This window comes from Siphateles boraxobius, unplaced genomic scaffold, assembly GCF_051911475.1.
Source record: "Siphateles boraxobius isolate OS27281-9 unplaced genomic scaffold, OSU_SipBor_1 20, whole genome shotgun sequence".
NCBI lineage: Eukaryota > Metazoa > Chordata > Actinopteri > Cypriniformes > Leuciscidae > Siphateles > Siphateles boraxobius.
This window is the reverse complement of record NW_027508811.1, coordinates 14,155,841-14,174,155: the sequence shown is the minus strand read 5'-3', so window position 1 is coordinate 14,174,155 and position 18,315 is coordinate 14,155,841. Positions and strand designations below refer to the sequence as shown.

Genomic DNA, 18,315 nt, shown 5'->3' with positions numbered 1-18,315 from the left:
GAATGGGTGGGGGGCGGGGGGCGGGGGGCGTGTAAAGATTCTCTAGCCTGGCTGAGGTGTCTGAGGATTGTGTGAAGTGGGGGTCAAGCGCATATAGGTCCACCCCGTGGGAACAAATATGAGCTGTCGTGCACCAGCAGTCAGAGTGAATCTCAAATACAGAATTTTAGATCAAAATATGAGAAGTGATGCTTTTCATTTGTTTTTATAATTACATGAGACTTTCCTGTAATCATTAACTGAAAAAGTCTGTCATTATTTACTCACCTTTCATGTGATTCCAAACCTGTATGACTTTCTGAGTTACTTCAGTAGAGCACAGCTGGAGACATTTTGATAAATATACAGTGCTGGTCAGATTGCTGGAATGGACAACAAGTTTATTAATTAAATAATAAAAAAGGGGTTCGTGCAATATTTATGAGAAAGGTAGTGCTGATTCATGAAAAAAAATTGTCAGATATTTTCATTGATCCAATTCACAAACACTGATTAAATCTTAAATGTGATTCAATCACAAACTCACAAGATCAGCTCAATGACTCAGACTGCTGTGAACCAGTCACAGTATCACTGAGTCATTGAGTTGACATGGGATGGATGGATTTCATTTTTCAATCTAATGCTTCTTAATTATTTCTGCTTTACTTAAATGACCTACCATTATTTAAATGTAGCTAACAAACACTGCTTACTAGAGGGGAAAGCATCTATCCCCATTCATTGCAATTGCATATAAGAAAAACCAGTAGATTTGTAGACTAGAAATTTCTCCTTTTGTGCTCCAAGGAAAAATAAAAAATCCTTCAGGTTTAAAACACAAATGTGAGTAAATGATGGCAAAAATGTCATTGCTGGGAGAACTAAGACCTCTTTTTTTTTTTTACTTAACTGAAAATTTGAGTTGTACTACATGTGAAAGCTAATCTAATTTTGTGGTTGTGTACTCAAGAGTTTCAGTGTTGAATGTGGCATTTGCTACTCTTATCGACTTGAGTCCGATATTCCAGATCAGGTCTGCAATGACCCGCGCTGTGGCCAGCCTTTCCATCAAGTGTGTCTTTATGAGGTAAGCGCTTTAAGATTTAGCAAACCAGTTTAACAGTATTTCAAACAGAACAATCACAAAACAATTTCCTAAATATGTGCAATTTGTTAATGTTTGGTATTTAAATCTTTTATTGACTTATTTGTCTTCACAGTGGCTGAGAGGTCTGCCCACAAGTCGCCAAAGCTTCAATATTGTTTTTGGAGAATGTCCTTACTGCAGCAAGGTAATATTCAACTCTATCACACAAATATAGCAAAGAAAATACCTTTATTTAAATCACCAATTCAATTTCAATTAAAATATTAATACATTTCTAAAAAAAAGAAAACAATAAATGCTGATTTATATTTATACTTTCAGCCCATCACTGTGAAAATGTTCACAGGGAACACTTAATAACAGTCTGTTCATTCAGAGTAGAGGTCATGTGGCGTTACGGCTCCAGTAAGGATAATACCAAAAACCAACAACAGTCAATATCGTAACAAGAAGGAAGATCAACATTCTTTTAATGTGCCCTTTTTTTGACTTTCCAAAGCCATCTCTGTGATGGTACCGAGTCCATTCATCTTCCAATCCACAGACATCACTTCCCCAGGGGTCTCCATCATCATCATCATCAGTGTTCTCCCATTGGTTTTGATTCCAGCTGTGTTTCTTGTAGTTCCTCCAGTAGTCGACTTCATTGCTGGGTACTGCATAGTCGTCATTTAGTTTTCGAGTATGCTCTTGCTGATTCTTATAATGACGGTTTTGTTTCCCCCTCATGGTCAACCAGGTCTTTCCCTTGTAAACATCCGCATTCCTCTTTTCCTGTGTTGTTGGAGCAAATTTGATCTTTTCACATTATAAGTACTATAAAGGAAAGGGCTGATATTAGATCTGTTAATACATGTTTATATCAAAAAATAAATATTGCAAAGCATTTTTGTATTTATGACTTTTTGATGCTTTTAAACTTTGATCAACTTGAATAAGTGAATGATTGACTGTGGTCTATTTGTCATTTGCCCTGTGCTCTGCTGTTGGTTTTACTTGTTCATGTTCCTGTCTGTGTCGTGCTCCTGCTCTTGTTCTAGGATGAACTCGTGGAGGGACGGGCTCATCTTCATCATTGAGGTCTTCATCACTTTCATTAGGCATAGACCTTTGCCTAGCACTTCTTTTAGCAGCCATGTCACCTTTGTTTGGTCTCTGTAAAGATGACACCAATAAATAATGTCAATGAGAGTGTATTAAACCACTGTATGATAACACTATATACTACATACCAAGGACTTCCAAATAAGATGATACCTTTGTGAGAGATGCCTAATATTTCTAATATATGGCAACTAAAAAGTTTGGAGCCCGTAAAAGTGACAGTAATGACATTTATAATGTTACAAAATGTCATTTCAAATAAATGTTGTTCTTTTGAACTTTCTATTCATCAAAGAATAATGAAAAGAGTATAATGGTGTTTTAAAAATATTTTACAAAAAATGCAGTCATTTTCATACAATCTACTATGAACAGAAAAATCTTCCAATTTTATTTTTGTAGTTTGATATTTCAGATGTTTTATTTTATGTGATTTAGCTTTTAGACAGTAAAGTTGTAGTTTTAGTTTTTTTGTCAGAAATAATATTTTCAAAGTAAAATATAATATACTTTATAGTAAAATAATATATTTTTTCAGTAAAACAAAATTGACCAAAACTTTAAAAATTGCACTCCACATCATCTAGCCAACAAGAACCAATATTTTGTTGTTGTTTTTTGAAATATACCTGCTTGTGTCTCTCTCGTTTGGTCTTGCTCCAGACTTTGTTTGGTGTGGACCCTCCCAACTCTTCCTGCTCATCTTCCTCTACTGACACCACAGGCTTTGATCTGGCTGGTTTTTTGTCAGTAGTCTTGGGTTGGCTTGCAGCCTGTGGGAGGTTAAGTTAAATTAGATGACGGGAATTTACTTGCTTTCGTCTCTGAGCATTCACGAGAGAGTGAAAGAGCAATAATGCTCCCTCCCTGACCTGGATCCTTAGAGGAGAGGACCTGCCCTGATTAATGACATCATCTGCTCTCCCTAAGGTGGCAACTGTCCAAACTAAATTTGGCCACAGATCACCAGCGAGGTCAGCTGTAGGCAAAATAAACTCCAGGAGTGTTGGAGTGACACGAGGAGCTGCTGGCCTCACGCTGCCTGACGTGGTTTCAGGAGAGCTGAGACACGAGGGGGACATTGATGGTGTTGTTTTAGCTTTTATTCAAAGGAACTGAAGCTACATCGACTAGAAGGAGATGCACAGAACCACAGAGAAAAATCCAACTACAAAGAAAAGGGGATTCAAATCTTAATGCCCTTGCTGTTGACACTGATGCTTTCCATGTGTGCTAAAGGTAGGGTGGTCAAGGTCAGAGGAAAAAGACTGCTTTGTAAGAACTCTCCATACGTGTAAAACATTAAAATAAATTTATAGAGCAGCCATTTCCTGCTCATCAAAAAGGAACACCAATGTGCTCACTGAAGGAACGATCAATTCCTCTACACTTTGAACTGGCAGCCCCAATTTGGTTTTAGCAACATCAACACGCATTGTCCTGTAGTCCTCCTCAACAGAACCATGACCCAATCCATCTCGGAGACACATTCTTAGTTAAACACTAGTCAAGTGCACCAGGGAAGCTCTTACATCCGACTCAGAAAGTCACATATTCAAGTCAGAAACAAATAAATAGTCGGGGTGGGGGAAAAACACAGAATGACGAGATGTTGCGCAACACTGAAACTTCAATTGGATTTTTTTTTAATTTCTATAGTTGCAAAATGCTAAACTTTTTACTAGATTTAAACAAAAACTTTAAATGATGGTTTGACAAAAGATTAAAAAAAAGATCTTAAAAGTATTAAATTGGGAAGGTTTAATAGGCCTTGGAAAAAAAGATATATCCTATTACATTAAAACCATTCACTATTATTGGCTTTCATTTTATGGACCAGGGGTGAACACCATTTAATTTCCAACAATGTCACTATTTGCCATTATTATAAGCACACAAGTAAAGGTGCGATCACATTTACCATTGTTAACCAAATTTTCATGGGCAAAATCCAATGATTTCAATAGGAATGCAGGTGATCTAGAATTCTGCAAGAGGGCAAAAAAAATTCCCAATGCAGATTTTACATCGGGTTCAAGTTGGTAAAGGCAATTTGCCCTTGATCAAAGGAAAGAGGCTTGGTTTCAAAGTAGCTTCTGTTTGCGCTGTACTTCAAATATGTTTACACTATTGGCTATGGACAACTACTGACAATGAAATTTTATTGCAGGCAAAATTTCACAGACATTTTTAGTTCATTAATGTGCACATATCTTACATTATTTAAATCATTGTTTGTATGATTCATGCTTTATTTAAAAAAAACTTGAAAATGCTAAGGTCAATCTAAAACTAGAACTGAGATGTTTTCTGCAGGGGATCCACTGTATGCAGAGTGGTTTCAATATCAGGGACACAAGGAGAGTAACTGACACCCCAAGCACTGAGGGTTTTTACCAACCCTTCTCCAAATCACATTGAGCCTTCTCTATTGAACCACAGATCAAATCGCTGGACAGCTCCACATAAAAATGAGAGGCAATTCTAACTGTCGATCTTTTGGCCTCTACAAAATGTGTGTATTCAACAGCCCCAAATTGGGTTGCTCGGGTGTTCGTAAAGTTCAGCGGTTCAAGTTGGCAGTGATCAACTGTGAAGTGATTCCAGAGGAATTAAGGTCTCTCCACTCCAGACCTCTTGAGAGCCAATAAGCCTTTTGGCAAGGTCACCAAAGGTTAACCTACGACACCACGGTCAAAATTCACCAGCTCATTCCATTTAAAGAGGAAAAGTGCCCTTCTTGTCTCTCGCCAGCGTAATAGAGTGCAGGAATTCAGTGTGGTGTACTTTACGTAGTTTGATTCTGAATGTGCATATAGTATAAGCCCTATAAGTGTCTCCTATAAGTGTCCATGTGATTGCAATAAATAAGAGCGCTTTAATTAAATAGCTCTCTTGTATGGTTTTGACACTGCATTGAGCTGTGGTTCCAGGCTAAGAATCTTCGGTAACTCTGAGTCTGTCACCACTACGTAAATCTCGTCCACATCACTTCGGTCCAACTCCAACGCTGCCAAAAGGCCAGTCAGACGGCTCTGAGCAGGAGTGGGAGTCAGTGTAGCTGGGAAAGGGTCAGAAGAGGGTTCCCAAACCTGAGCATCTCCTTCTCTCTCCCAGACAGATAAATCTGCCGCAGCCCACAGGCTGCTCTGAATGCTCCAGCCCCAGCTCATATGGTCTCTATTAAGACTACCGGGCTGCTGTGCCAAAGCATCTCACACTCACCCTTTGTGTGGTTGGCCTGGCCATCTCTAACGCTCTTGGCCTGGAGAGGTCCAATGGGCCCAGCGGCCCGGCCGCTGACAGAATCCTTCTAAAGGCCTGGTAGTCTGGCTTTTCATTGTAGCCAAGGTTTTTCACGCTGGACAGGAACCTGGCTATTTCTGCAAGGGGTCAGAAAGAAAGACTTCTGAATATGCTCAACTTAAAGGGATAGTTCACCGAAAAACTTAAATTTTGAAGAACAGTTGTCATTGTTCAAACAATGAAAGTTAATGGGGTCCAAAACTTTCAAGTATCATGAAATTAATCCATACAACTCAATTGGTATACTGTAATACTTCCAATGCAACGTACACTTTGTATGATGAAACCGATCACAATTTAAGCCTTTATTCACTTTCAAATCATATCAAAACATTGATACACACACACACTAAAGTCAAACCTCATTAATTCTCGCACGTCACTTGACCAAACGTCTTGATGCTTGACTTGGACTGTACCATTTGTATGAATTAATTCCACATCTTAATGTTTTTGACTTTCACAAATGGACAAAACCACCTGAAACATTCTCTCAAAATATCCTCTTTTGTATTCCACAGAAGAAAGAAGCATGTACAGTACAAGTTTGGAATGACATAAGGGTGAGGAAATGATGACAGAATGTTCATTCTTGGGTGGACTATCCCTTTGATACACAGAAACAATTCTGAAAATCAGATGTTATGCAGGAAATTTTTTTCGAAACTCCTCATCATGTAGAGAAGAGGTCCTCACTGTCTGTTCCATAAGACATAATTACAACGGTAGCACCATTTTACCGTTCCTAGAGTTTTAAGTGAGCAGCGTGTCAAAACACCACAGCGGTACACACCACAAGCACTCAGGGTCATTTCTCGTAAGTGTCTTTCGGCGCTATATCTTTAATATTTGTACCTAGAACCAAACGCGCTTCATTCAATCCTTATCTGTTACGTGCGCATTGCTTCCCTCCCTTCTAAAGACTCTAATTTGCCACATTTGGAGTTGCGGATGACTTGGTTAGTTTAACAGCATAGTAGCAAAAACAGTGAACAGCAAATAGATTCATTCTTTTGCTAAAACACTGCAGAAAATGAGAATGCAGGAAAAATTATTATTTTTATCTGTCATACATATTTGACTCCGACCATTCAAATAAATAAATAAACGAAAGTTTTTTGACAAGATGTTTTTTTTTCATCTACATTTAGCATTATTAATCAGCATATTAAGAGCATTTCATAATAAAATATATAATGTTATACTTGTAGCCGGTGAGGTGGCGATTAGTAGAGGGCATGGCCAGGTAGGTAGTGTTTTTAAGCAGGCACCTGAAGGGAGGCCTAGAGAGGTCCAATCTTTTGTCTGGAAGTGTGCTGTTTGGCAGCACTTCCTTGTGTGTTGGTGCACATATGCGGTCTGGGTGAGCAGACACAAACATCGTACTGTCCGGTAACACTTCAATGTTGATTTGTGGATGGACATGGTCTGGTGAGCAGACGCAAACATCGTGGATTTGTAGGCCGTTGGTCCCGCCCGTTCCTATTTTGATCTTGGAAATTAGTCCAGGGTTGGTGGCTGTGTTGCAGGTTTAATTGATCGATGTTCCTCTTGTGTTTGTTTTGTTTGATTTCCCCAGCTAGCCAGTACCTGCATGTGCCTACATGCATATGTACCTGTATGTGTATGCCTCCAGCGCAATGAGTTTATGGATGTTGTGAATCGGACTGTCTAGCGGGGAGTTTTGATTGATTGATTTATTTAGTACTTTTTCTTTGTTTGTATATCACTTCCCAGCCTTGCGTTGCCAGACAACTTTTGTACTCTCTATGCTATATTGATGCTTTAAAACACATGAACTATTGATTTGCATGAGACTTAAGTTTGCAGTGGAATTCATTTTTGGTTTGGAGTATATTTGAGTTTGTTATACTTTTATGTAATATGATTTTGGGGTTATTTGTGTAATTTAATTTTTGCTTTATTTTGAATTGTTCTGTTCTTAATAACATTGGAGGGGGAATGAGTTTTTGTTCTACAATGTATTTTCTTTGATTATATATATTATTGTCATATTGGTTTATTTGTCAATCTTTTTTTTGTGTGAGATATGAGTTCTTCATTTGTGTGAGTACATTTTAGTTAGTTTGTTTGATCTCCCTTGCTTGAAGGAACAGTTACCTTAGTTGCATACTGTAAATGGGAAAATAATTTGTAGATGGCAAGGAAAGACAACTAAAACTTTGAAGTTACTAGTTAATTTTGTTTTCTGCTAGTGATGAAAGGCATTTTGATTATTATGTACATTGTTCTGTTTTTAGTAAACACTTATTTTAAGCAAAATGCAAAAATTGTGCAGACTTCAAGAGGAAAACCCAGGACCCCCATACAGTATCTTTTCTGCCACATGGCCTTCTGCCATACATAGGTATCTAAATGTAAAAAAGAATAATAGCCTGAAAAAAAATCTGATCCTACCTTTTAATAATCACATCCGATTGGACTCAATTGATGAATTTGTTTCTCTGTGAAAAATTCTCAGACACCACTTTTTTGGCTCTGACGTCCCAATATACTCATCTTTGATGGCTATTTTGACTGTTTAGGATTTTTTTATGTTTTACAAAGTACTTCTGCCGCCCAGATGGAAATTTATAACCATTCCAAACAAATATTGTCCGGTGGGAAGGAAATCTAGAGACCGGACCTCTTGGAACTTTAATTGAATATACTTGATGAAGAGCATCCCAAATGTGTCCTTTTTTTGGAAACTACACAAGTGAGGGCTACTGTGGAGGTTGATGACCATGGTTGAGTATTTGCATAATTTGCAGATAAACACCCACTGAGCTGGTCTGCATGTTTTATGTTGATGCATCCTGCTGTTGACCTAGATGCTTACTAAACACACTCGCAGATGTCCGGCCAAGTGACAACCTGCGTCTGCAGACTTCATTTTCATTCCTTAGGAAACAAAAACCACATCTTCCTAACAAATGGACAGTGGCAGGAGCACAATGTAGAGGGGCCTCTCCGTTCATACGAGAACACAAATGTGTGTCTAATACGGGCACCTTCCATTCCTCACTGTAATAAATATGCTGGATGCAGTGCTATGCCAGTGCACGTTCTCTTTGTGGCAGCCTAGCTGAATGTATACCACATGCGCAGCCTTGATGCATGTTAGAGGTCTTATCTTTCTGGTCCAGCTGTAGCCAGCCTCTCAAGGTTGGGAGAATAAGGCCTCAACATAATCATAGATCACAAAGCCCCCTTTCAGAAGATGCACGTGCCCTCGCTCCCTGTGGAGGGGGGAAAGATACTGCAGGGACACTAGAATCCGTTGATGAAGGAGAGGCAAGGAGATTGTGCTTGTGGGGATGGCGAGGAATCTAAGTCCATGCCCCATACCTTGTTGATCAAAGCAAATGGTCAGCACTCTCACGTGCACCTACCCGTGCTGGAGCCGGACATGGACATGTTCAGGACAGAATCTGGCAGGTTGGACATCAGCCTGTGGTCAAGAGATGATTAAGGGGAAGGTTAAACAGAGGTCCTGTTGCAAAAATGCATCTTAAAACAACTCTTTGCTTTTGACTCATGGAATCACACAACATACATTTAAAATTTCACTGTGAAGAACTTCTCTCTTCTAATGATCTGCAGATCCTTTAAAAGCGGTGTACTCCACTGCTTAAATTTCCAGACAAGAAAGAAAATATGTGGCCTTATATACCTTTTTAGTTTTAAGGCTTTAATAAAGCAGTTGAGTGAATAATTCAGGCTGAATAAGCACAGAAAGCCTCTGATCAGCAGCCACTGTACACAATTAGACCTATGGTGAAAAGGGGAACGTACTTGGCCTTGGCCTCCTGGACCTCAGCTGGGTTCCTAAGAGATGAGAGCCAGGGAAGAGTTCCACACTGCCAGTGAAGCAAGCAGTAGCCCAACACCTCCAAGTCTCCACGTCTGGATGCGGCTGTTCGAGAAAGCGAAGATAAGGAAAAGTAGTTAAGTGTTGGTTGAAAAGACAGTTAAAACTCTTTGATTGAATGACCCGTCCATTGGCTGCTGAAATATGCCCCTATAAAAAAGGCGAAGGAGGAGGGGGGGGGATTGGGGGGGGGGGGGGGGGGGGGTGATGGAGAGGAGTATTTTGTTTTCTCAGCTGGTGCCCTGGCCTGCCTCACAGGCTAACGGGGCTTTTCTTAGAGGGGCTGAGAGTTGAAAGAGTAGGTCAGTTTCCTCCCACCAGCGCTCCTCACATCTCTCTCACACTCCCTCCTTCTTCGTCTGGTCTGGCGACTCGTCCAGGAACCTGATCCTGACGGCCTCTGACATGATCCAGACAGCCTGTGGCCCAGCCCGACACTCTCTACGATGGAGAGCCAAGCAGTAAAACAAAGAAATAAATGTCTGGGCCCAAATAGTTTCCACATGTTTCTGGATTCCGTGGGGTCTCTGCTGGCCTTCAGAGAAGAGCCTGAGAGTGTTTGTATGTTCTCCTTAGACCGCCTCCATCTCCAACTCGGCCGTAACATATTACACAACTGCCATCTAGTGTAAATGTCTTTTGCATACTAAAAACTTCTTACAAGGCCACTTCATCTTTTATTATTCTTACATTTGTTTAATATCCCAATAAAGACTCTACCTCTACCCTGGGCTAGGAATCGATACAATTTCCCAAATCAGTTTGATTCTGTTTCACAAACTCATTATTTGATTAAATGTGATTCCAATATTAAAAATTGCAGTTCTAATGTTAATTTTTTGTACATATTCTTACATATCTAATTATGTACATTATACTGGGCAGTGTTTCAGATTGAATCATTAACTCATCTTCTTGAACTATCCATTACAAGAACCAGACTCAAAACACCAACAATGGAAATAGAAGCTTTCAAAGGGATAGCGGGCTACACTACACTTAACCGGTTAAGAGTCAATAATTTTCGAAATCATGCTTCATTTCAGAAATTGGGCTACACAATGCATTCTGTATCTTTTTGATTCACTAAAAAGAACAGGCTCATAAGAGTCACTGGTTGCAGGAATCAGGCTACACTTGTCACGCTGTATGTTTTTGATTCTCTAAAAAGAACGGGCTCATAAGAGTCACTGGTTGCAGGAATCAGGCAACAATTATCACGCTGTATGTTTTTGACACACTAAAATGAAGCTCACAAGTCAGACTACACTGGTCACAGTGCATGTTTGTTTTGTGTGCAGCGCATGAGAACAAAACAATAAAAGATTTTTAAAATATAAAATAAAAAACTCTACGCAACTGTTCTTAACCTTGGGAGCAGAAGAGATTAATACTTTTGGAATAAGTACAAGGGGGGTCAGTCTTCAAATAAGCCCAAGAGAGTTCTTTCACACTTGCATAAGCTCAATGGGAATATATCCCAGTCTAGTTTTTACAACACCACATCTGCTTATGAGCACTGAGTGTGAAACGGCCTCACTTCAACCAACTGATTAGTCGTATGCCAACCAGACAGACAGGAGTCACATTTAGTTATGAAATATTAGTTTTGGATCCCAGATATTAAACCAATTATGAGTTGCCTTTAAACTAAGGGCCCTCAATGAATTATGTTTGCCTACATTTAAATCTGAATGGGATGGTTTTGTCAATTTCACTCGTATATGAGAGTGAACCTCCTGTTAAGCCTGTCCCTTCATGAAAAGCTCCAACTTCATCAATAAGGGTAAATTAAGGCACATCATTTGTTCGTGCCTAGAGAGAGTATTAACTCAATACTGTAACTGCAGTCCATCTCCTGAGAAATTACCTATTGACTGCATTCATCAAAAGGGAAAATCTCAGCCTAAATCCATGACCATCATTGATCCTGCCATGCCTATTACAGAGTCAGCCTCCCAGCCCGCTAGCCAGCAACACCATTAGGCCACGTATATAGGTTTTCTTTATTTTTCTTCAACCTTGACCAAACTAATTTAGCAAACACACAGTTTAATAGAAAATATTTTAAAATCCCTTATAGGTGACCTTGGAAAAATGCCTCTTAAATGCCATGTAAAAAGGGTATTATGATTAAGGCCCAAAGTGCACAAAATAAAACCATCTCTGTAAACATTTAGTACGACTCTGTAAAATGGAGCTGAAGGGGTGGGCTGCCTGGCCTAGTCCTGACACCGATTCACTTATAAAAAGGCCGATCCACAAGAACGATGCATTCTAGGCTGAGCACAACACCTTCCATCAGTTAGAAGCTGTTGTTCATAATTATGGCCTATTGTTATTGTGATTATCCAAAGCGCCATGTCAAACTCTTGAACCTCTCCTCCTGAATTTCAGCCAGCTCAATTCAACCCTACAGGTTATAATTAGGCCTTTAGCAAAGGCTTCAGTGGGACACGAAGTGTCCGTCTCTGCACTCCTCACCATGGTTACAAATCAACATCTACACGGGGTGCCAGGGGCCAAAAGAAAAGAAACACTCTGCAATCTGCATTCATCTACAGGGCAGTCAGTGCTAATGACCTACACAACAGCTGTCAGTGTCCTCTGTCAAGACGTCTAGTGCGGTGATGTCGGTTCGGCTGCGGATCGTTTAATAGAGGCGCAAACAAGGTTTGTCAAATTTACGGCCTCGCTGCTTTGAGTTTAGCTTTGGGAGTGGATCAGGACATTGAACTCCCAAGTTAGTGCATCAGTGGTTAGGTGTTTTTATAAACTCTCAAGTGTTATATCACTTGCCATATGCAGTGTGATTTACAAACTACAACTGGCCATACATTTACAGAGCAGAAAGACAGAATCAGGACCATATGTATAATCCTGTACATGAAACGTTAACAAATTGTTTCAGGTAAGAACATGGTCTAAAAGCAGCCAGACCTTGGTCTGAACCTGAGCATGATTTACTTTCTGATGTATCAGACAATGTGTTTTACTGGGTCCGTGTTATGAGCTACAGAGATTCATGGACTTTTTCCCCCTTAAATATCTAAATAGGAATACACACATGCATTCCCACATATTCATCCTCCACATATAAAACCATCCCAATGATATGAAAACACCATACTGCCAAAGAAAAATATGGGGGGAGAAGGTTTCAATCCACATAAAATGTGAACCTCCATACGTCTGGTCTGTCATGCCAAGAGTTTTTAAACTTTTTTATGCCATGGACCCCTAATTTTTCGGCTGACTGGGCATCTTGTCTTTTCTCCATGTGCTTTCAAAATTAACAGCAACAGAAACATGACTATTAGCAAGCTTTACCGCCGTGTATTCAGTATTGAACTCCTGTAATATCCTATGGCCAACACAGACAGAGATATTGGCTTTGAGTCCCAGTTCAACAAAACATCAAAGCTTTAATTAATAGTAAATGCATACAAGATGCAGATTATGACTTTGACTAATTATGGATTTCTTGAATTAAGTTTGCCCAAGTAAGCATGGATAGAACAATCAATATCCAATAAAAAGGACTGTACACAATTTACGAGTTAATGTGTTTCCAATAGTGTGACCCAAAGTTAAGGACATGAGACAAGTCCCAGCCACATAAACAGACCCCATTAGAAGGTGAGTAATCTGGATAGTGAATTCATACTATTTGGTAAACCCCTTCCTTTAACATTAACATGAAATGAAAACTATCCCTATTTACTGTATGCATTTTCCTGGTCTAATTGCGGCTAATACATTGATTCATGTTATTCCAAAGAAAAATAAAGGATTGTATTTTTGTATTCTTCAATCAAAACTCAAATACCACATTTATTTTCCCTTTTTCAATTCCCTACTTTTTTCTCACTGAATATTCAGTTTCACTTGAAAATACTTCAAATTATGAAAGTAAAATGGGTTGCAAATGGCAATTTATGTTGACTTTAACTGGGAAACACAGGACATTTATGCATAATGGAATATGTTTCTATCTCTGTGATACCTCAGCGTGGTTTAAAAAGATAAAATAAATGACAGATTTCACATTACCTACTCCTTTGTGAGCGTCTATGCTTGTATACTCAATGGTGCCATTGTGTCCTTTCTTGGGGTTCTCTTTGTACTCTTTATGCTCTCCATTAGGACAGTATCTGTATGACAGTCCATAGTCAGCCAAGTACACCTGCAAAAGATAAAGTCAGCATAAATCATCCCAAAGACATTTTCTTTCAAACTGAATCTCTCCTACTGTATATGGTATTTTAGTGCAAAGTACAACGAAATGGGGTCAAGTTATGACAGCAGACTGAGACTTTAATTGATTATACTCCATTATACATAAGTTCCAAATGTCATCAATGATGGCTGGCCGTCTTAGTAGACGATCAATGAAAATAATACAAACATTCTTATTTAAGTATGTGCCACGTTGGTTTGAGTACACAAAATGAGGTCCCACTTTATATTAGGTGTCATTAACTACTATGTACTAACAATCATTTGATACAATGCACGTATTGTGTACATACTAGGGCTATATAATGCAGATAAAGGACTGAAGAACGTGAAATTGCGCCATTAACGTAATTTACTTCATGCAGTTACATGATCTTAGAAGTCCAGGCTTACTGCATCAGAGATGTCAGAGAGAACAGTCTGTTCTCAGTCTGTCTGTTTAACTTTAAAACACGAGCTCTGTCATATTCTGTGATCACACATCGCACTGTGTGAAATAAAGACTGAACAGAACGTCAAAACATCCCACCGTTGTATGGCCAGATGATACACAAACTACGTTTCTCGGCTGGATAAAGCTAACCAGCTTCTCGCTAGTAAAGTTTTGATGGATGTGGATTGTAATCAAGGTAAACACAATTGCAGTGACGTACAGGAGTCGTACAGTAGCACGCGTGAGTCCTTCATACTGATGCGGAAACAAACCGTGTATGTGTATACTCGATGCACTGATCTCCCATTGTATTTATACATTTCAGTACATTCAAGTTGTTTCCACACACATTCAGGAAGTTTTTATCTGTCATGTGTTTGTTTCTGTGTTTGGTAATTCAGAATATATCCATGTACTGAAGTAGGCATATAATGCGGTCAGGTCAAGGGAGTTGGTTTAGATTTTTATTTTATTTTTGGCTTCTCCATGTGGTCCTGTTCAGTATTGCAACTTGACCTAAAACTAAACAAGCTCTAAAAAGTTTTAAACAAGCTCTTTGATGTTGCACACTGTATACACATGTACACTGAATTCTGAAAAGTTTTTTTAATGGGTGTTTTGGTGTGTATAATTTGATATGGACTCCTTAAATCATGTGGTTATTTGGTGTCCTTTTTTTTGGAATGACAACTATATTTACCTTGAAAAAAAGTTTGCAGAAAATACAGTTTTGTGAGAATTACCCTTCAATCTAATGGTTTACTTTGCTGGATATAGCAAATGGTGACAAAGTAAACACTTTAAACAAGATAAATAATGTATGCTAAATTTCATGATAAGTAAGTGACTGATAGCTTTTAAATCTTATGATTTAATCTTTTACATTTATTTCTGTAGTTACATCTATAAGTACACATTTGACCCTTCCTTTACCCCTTAACCCACCTTTAAACCTGTCCATCCCACCAAACCTGTCCCTAACCTTACCCTTATCCCACCTTAATAGCAGCAAAAGTGTTTTGCTATACATCATGAACACAGTAAGTAGATTAACTACTATGTATTTACATCAAAAAATTACAAAAGACACCTAATATAAGGTGTAACCCAAAAAGATAACCAATCATTTAAGATGTACTTATTGATTGTGGTACTATGCATACAAACTCACTTTGCTTGGATCTCTGTGTCCCAATAAGAGATTGGCAGCCTTAATGTCAGCATGGACGTACTCATTGTCATGAATATATTCCAGCACATCCAGCTGTTAAGGGCAAAGTGACAGAGGGGAAGGTTAACATGAATAATTTAGTAACCTCATAATGACCTACAGGCAGATGAGCTGGATGCAAGGCAGTCGGACTGCCAGAAAATGCAACAAAAACTTATTTAAAAATCCACCATATTATCTAATACTGTAAAAATAATGTTGCCTTGTCACACTTACCATGTTCAATCAAACCCTAACTGAGGTCGCATATTCAAGGGTCACGATTATAGTAGGTTTATAAATTGTAGCAATGTAGTTCTCGCTTCTGTTTATTGAAATAATACACAAATAAAATAAAATACAAATATTGAATAAAAACTTTAAAAAACTTATATGAAAATTAAAAATGTTGTATTGCAATGTGAAAAAAGTGTCAGTTTAAAATTACTAAAAAATAAATGTAAGCTATATAGAAAATTAAAAAAGACAAGCACACAGCCATATAACTAAAATATAAATATGAAAGCCAATTCAAAATATTAATCAATACTAATAGTACATAAATATTACTAAAATAACACTGGCAAGCAGCTCTTACTAAATGTTGAACGAAATTCAGCAGCGTCTCACCATGAGGACACCCAACTGTAGCACGGCGGGCCTTCTCAGCTGTCCACCATTCTCCATTAACACCTTTTGCAGGTCTGTGCCCAGCCTATCCATCACCATAAACCTGTACCTATACAACCAGACAACAAAAATTAAATGGACGTAAATATACAATTGAAACAAAAGAATATAGAAACAAAAAATTGAATGAATGAATGAATGAAATTAACGTTTTTGACGTTGATGTCAAATTCTGGGCTGGGCGATATGACAGTATACTATGTGACTGTGTAAATGTGTCTACAGGTGACGAGTTTGCTGTTCTGTTTATCAACAGGCAGGACTGTTTTATATTATTTACATAAGAGTGACGAAAGCAGAATGTGTGCCACACAATTCAAGACAAGGAAACAAAGCGCAGTTTCACTGTTTACAGTTGCTGAGAAACAATACAGACTTTATGTGCGTATATATTGGCTTTTTCACGACTTCAGATGTGACTCCCCTAATCAGATTCAGAACTATCCGTTTTATACTTATTTTACTGTTTTGAAACTGCTTTTGTATTGACCCCAGTCTTACAGTATAATCCATTTGTTATCTTATTTTTTGTCCATCGAGATCCAAATAGAATGAGAAATTAATCACATGAGATGAACTATTATAAATATGTAAAGTATTTAATTTAATTATCCAAAAACAGGCATTTAAATAGGAATTTCCAGCAATAGAAAATTATATATATATATACATACATGCATACTACTACAGTGATATGCATTACTCATATCACACGTGACTCTAAGTGGTCATATACGGCCCACCATAGCCAAATTGAAGTTCCATACCTTGTCCCGTTATTTTCAGCTAGTCCAGAACCCCAGTAAGTTGGGATCCCCAGAAACTCCTGGTGTTTAGACTTCTTCCATTTGTCCACTGTATATTAGAGTTTAATACCACTTTATAAATTTGCACATGATTTATAAACATATAAAGTTATATGTATACGCATCTCTCAAACACTGATAAAGAAGCACTTCCTCCAGCCTAGCTGGAAGGGAAATCTGTCTTGACTGGCTGTGCACCAGACTGACAGGTGGTCTGGGGCCCTTTGGAGAAACCAGCATCATTATCAGCAATTTGGTCACTCTCTCTGAATTAGAGCTCAAACAAGCTGGGATTGCACTAACGACCACAGAGGTGCATGTTTGCTTTGGTTTATTAATTCGCCTAGCCAGGCTAATTTACATCTATAGCCACTTCATCAGTGACATGCACTTCATGTTTGAGAACTCTCAGATGAAGATGAGGGATCTTCAGTATTTTCATTCAACACTACTCCAAATTTTTACATGTTTCTCTACACCCTTTGGCAATAATAAAATCAGTGTTTACAGATTTTTTTATTCTTAAAATGTCTTGCATAACAATAGAATTACATTACATAATATGGAGAGAATTTAGGTGGGGAAAAAAAGAAAAAGAAAAGAAAATAATCTTACTAGTATCTTGCTTTGCTGCTCTTTGGTAAAATTTCAATTCTGAGAATAAAGGTCCATTTTCATGATATTCCTGAAAATGTATATTCAAAATTGTAGACACTTAGACCATATATTGGGTGATATCTCATCAAACTGTTTTAATATATTTCTTACCACTTTAATCACAAAATCAGTGTCATCTCGAACAGGGACACTCACATCTCGAGAGGCTGTAAAATGTGAACAAATACAAAAAAGTGAAACATTTCATCATTTCATGTGAATCAAGTTGTGTGTCCATTATTTTAAACATAAAAAAAACACTACTGTAAAACTTATGTAAAAAAAAAGAAAAAAGCACACCTTTAAAAATCATTTAGAAAATCACTTTAAAATCCAAGGTGCACTAGCAATATAAATGTTCAGGTCTTTGAACTCTTGTGCAACCATGTCTAATGCCATAAATGAAAATGAAATGATGAAGGTGTTTCACATTCAACACAGAATATAAAGTCATTACCCAAGTAGATCAGTCCAAAACCACCTTTTCCAATGATTTTGCCGATGCGCCAATTTTTCTTTACTGAATCTGTTAAAATGCATCCGTCTGGAAGTGGACGGGGTGGTATGTATTTCTTTGGACCCATGATGTTAAATTGGCATGTAGAAGGTTTCAGGACGAATAATCCTAATGACTGAAGAGAGCGTAAAGTTCCTGTCAAGTCATACCTGGTTATTTAATGGTTCCTTATTTTAACACTGTTTCACAAACAAACTAGAAATAACAATAACGCCTTCTTATAAAATCACGTCAACAATCAATAAGTATAATGTTATACAGAGGAAGAATGTTGATAATCACAGTTTCAGTTATTCCTTTTCAGTGCAGGCTGTTTTCACCGCAACAGACTGCAACTTCCTGAAAGTGATTGACACTCCCCTGACATCGGTTCCAAATCTTTACCAACC

General features: G+C 38.2%; 2 protein-coding genes across 3 annotated transcripts in view; one reads left to right on the top strand and one right to left on the bottom strand.

Annotated features, from left to right (window-relative positions):
- The window catches only part of fancl (FA complementation group L), a 20,385-nt gene extending 17,885 nt beyond the window's left edge, over positions 1-2,500 (top strand). The window contains exons 12-14 of the mRNA XM_077236984.1: positions 953-1,069; positions 1,203-1,274; positions 1,412-2,500. Coding sequence (XP_077093099.1) covers positions 953-1,069; positions 1,203-1,274; positions 1,412-1,447 — 225 coding nt within the window. The 3' untranslated portion in view covers positions 1,448-2,500. The remainder of the gene's footprint in view (positions 1-952; positions 1,070-1,202; positions 1,275-1,411) is intronic.
- vrk2 (VRK serine/threonine kinase 2) lies at positions 1,302-18,315 on the bottom strand. 2 transcript variants are annotated; one of them, XM_077236981.1, is made up of 14 exons: positions 18,209-18,315; positions 17,867-18,041; positions 17,521-17,576; positions 17,368-17,437; positions 16,714-16,801; positions 15,887-15,995; positions 15,218-15,310; positions 13,428-13,560; positions 9,299-9,419; positions 8,896-8,954; positions 5,420-5,577; positions 2,824-2,967; positions 2,087-2,245; positions 1,302-1,906 (listed from the first exon to the last, which is right to left on the bottom strand). In XM_077236981.1, exons 2-14 carry the CDS (start codon positions 17,991-17,993, stop codon positions 1,898-1,900), a joined length of 1,326 nt encoding a protein of 441 aa, XP_077093096.1. In that variant the 5' UTR covers positions 17,994-18,041; positions 18,209-18,315; the 3' UTR covers positions 1,302-1,897. The 2 variants fall into 2 exon arrangements, with proteins under 2 accessions (XP_077093096.1, XP_077093095.1); XM_077236980.1 differs by having other exon boundaries at positions 1,302-1,864; positions 18,209-18,303.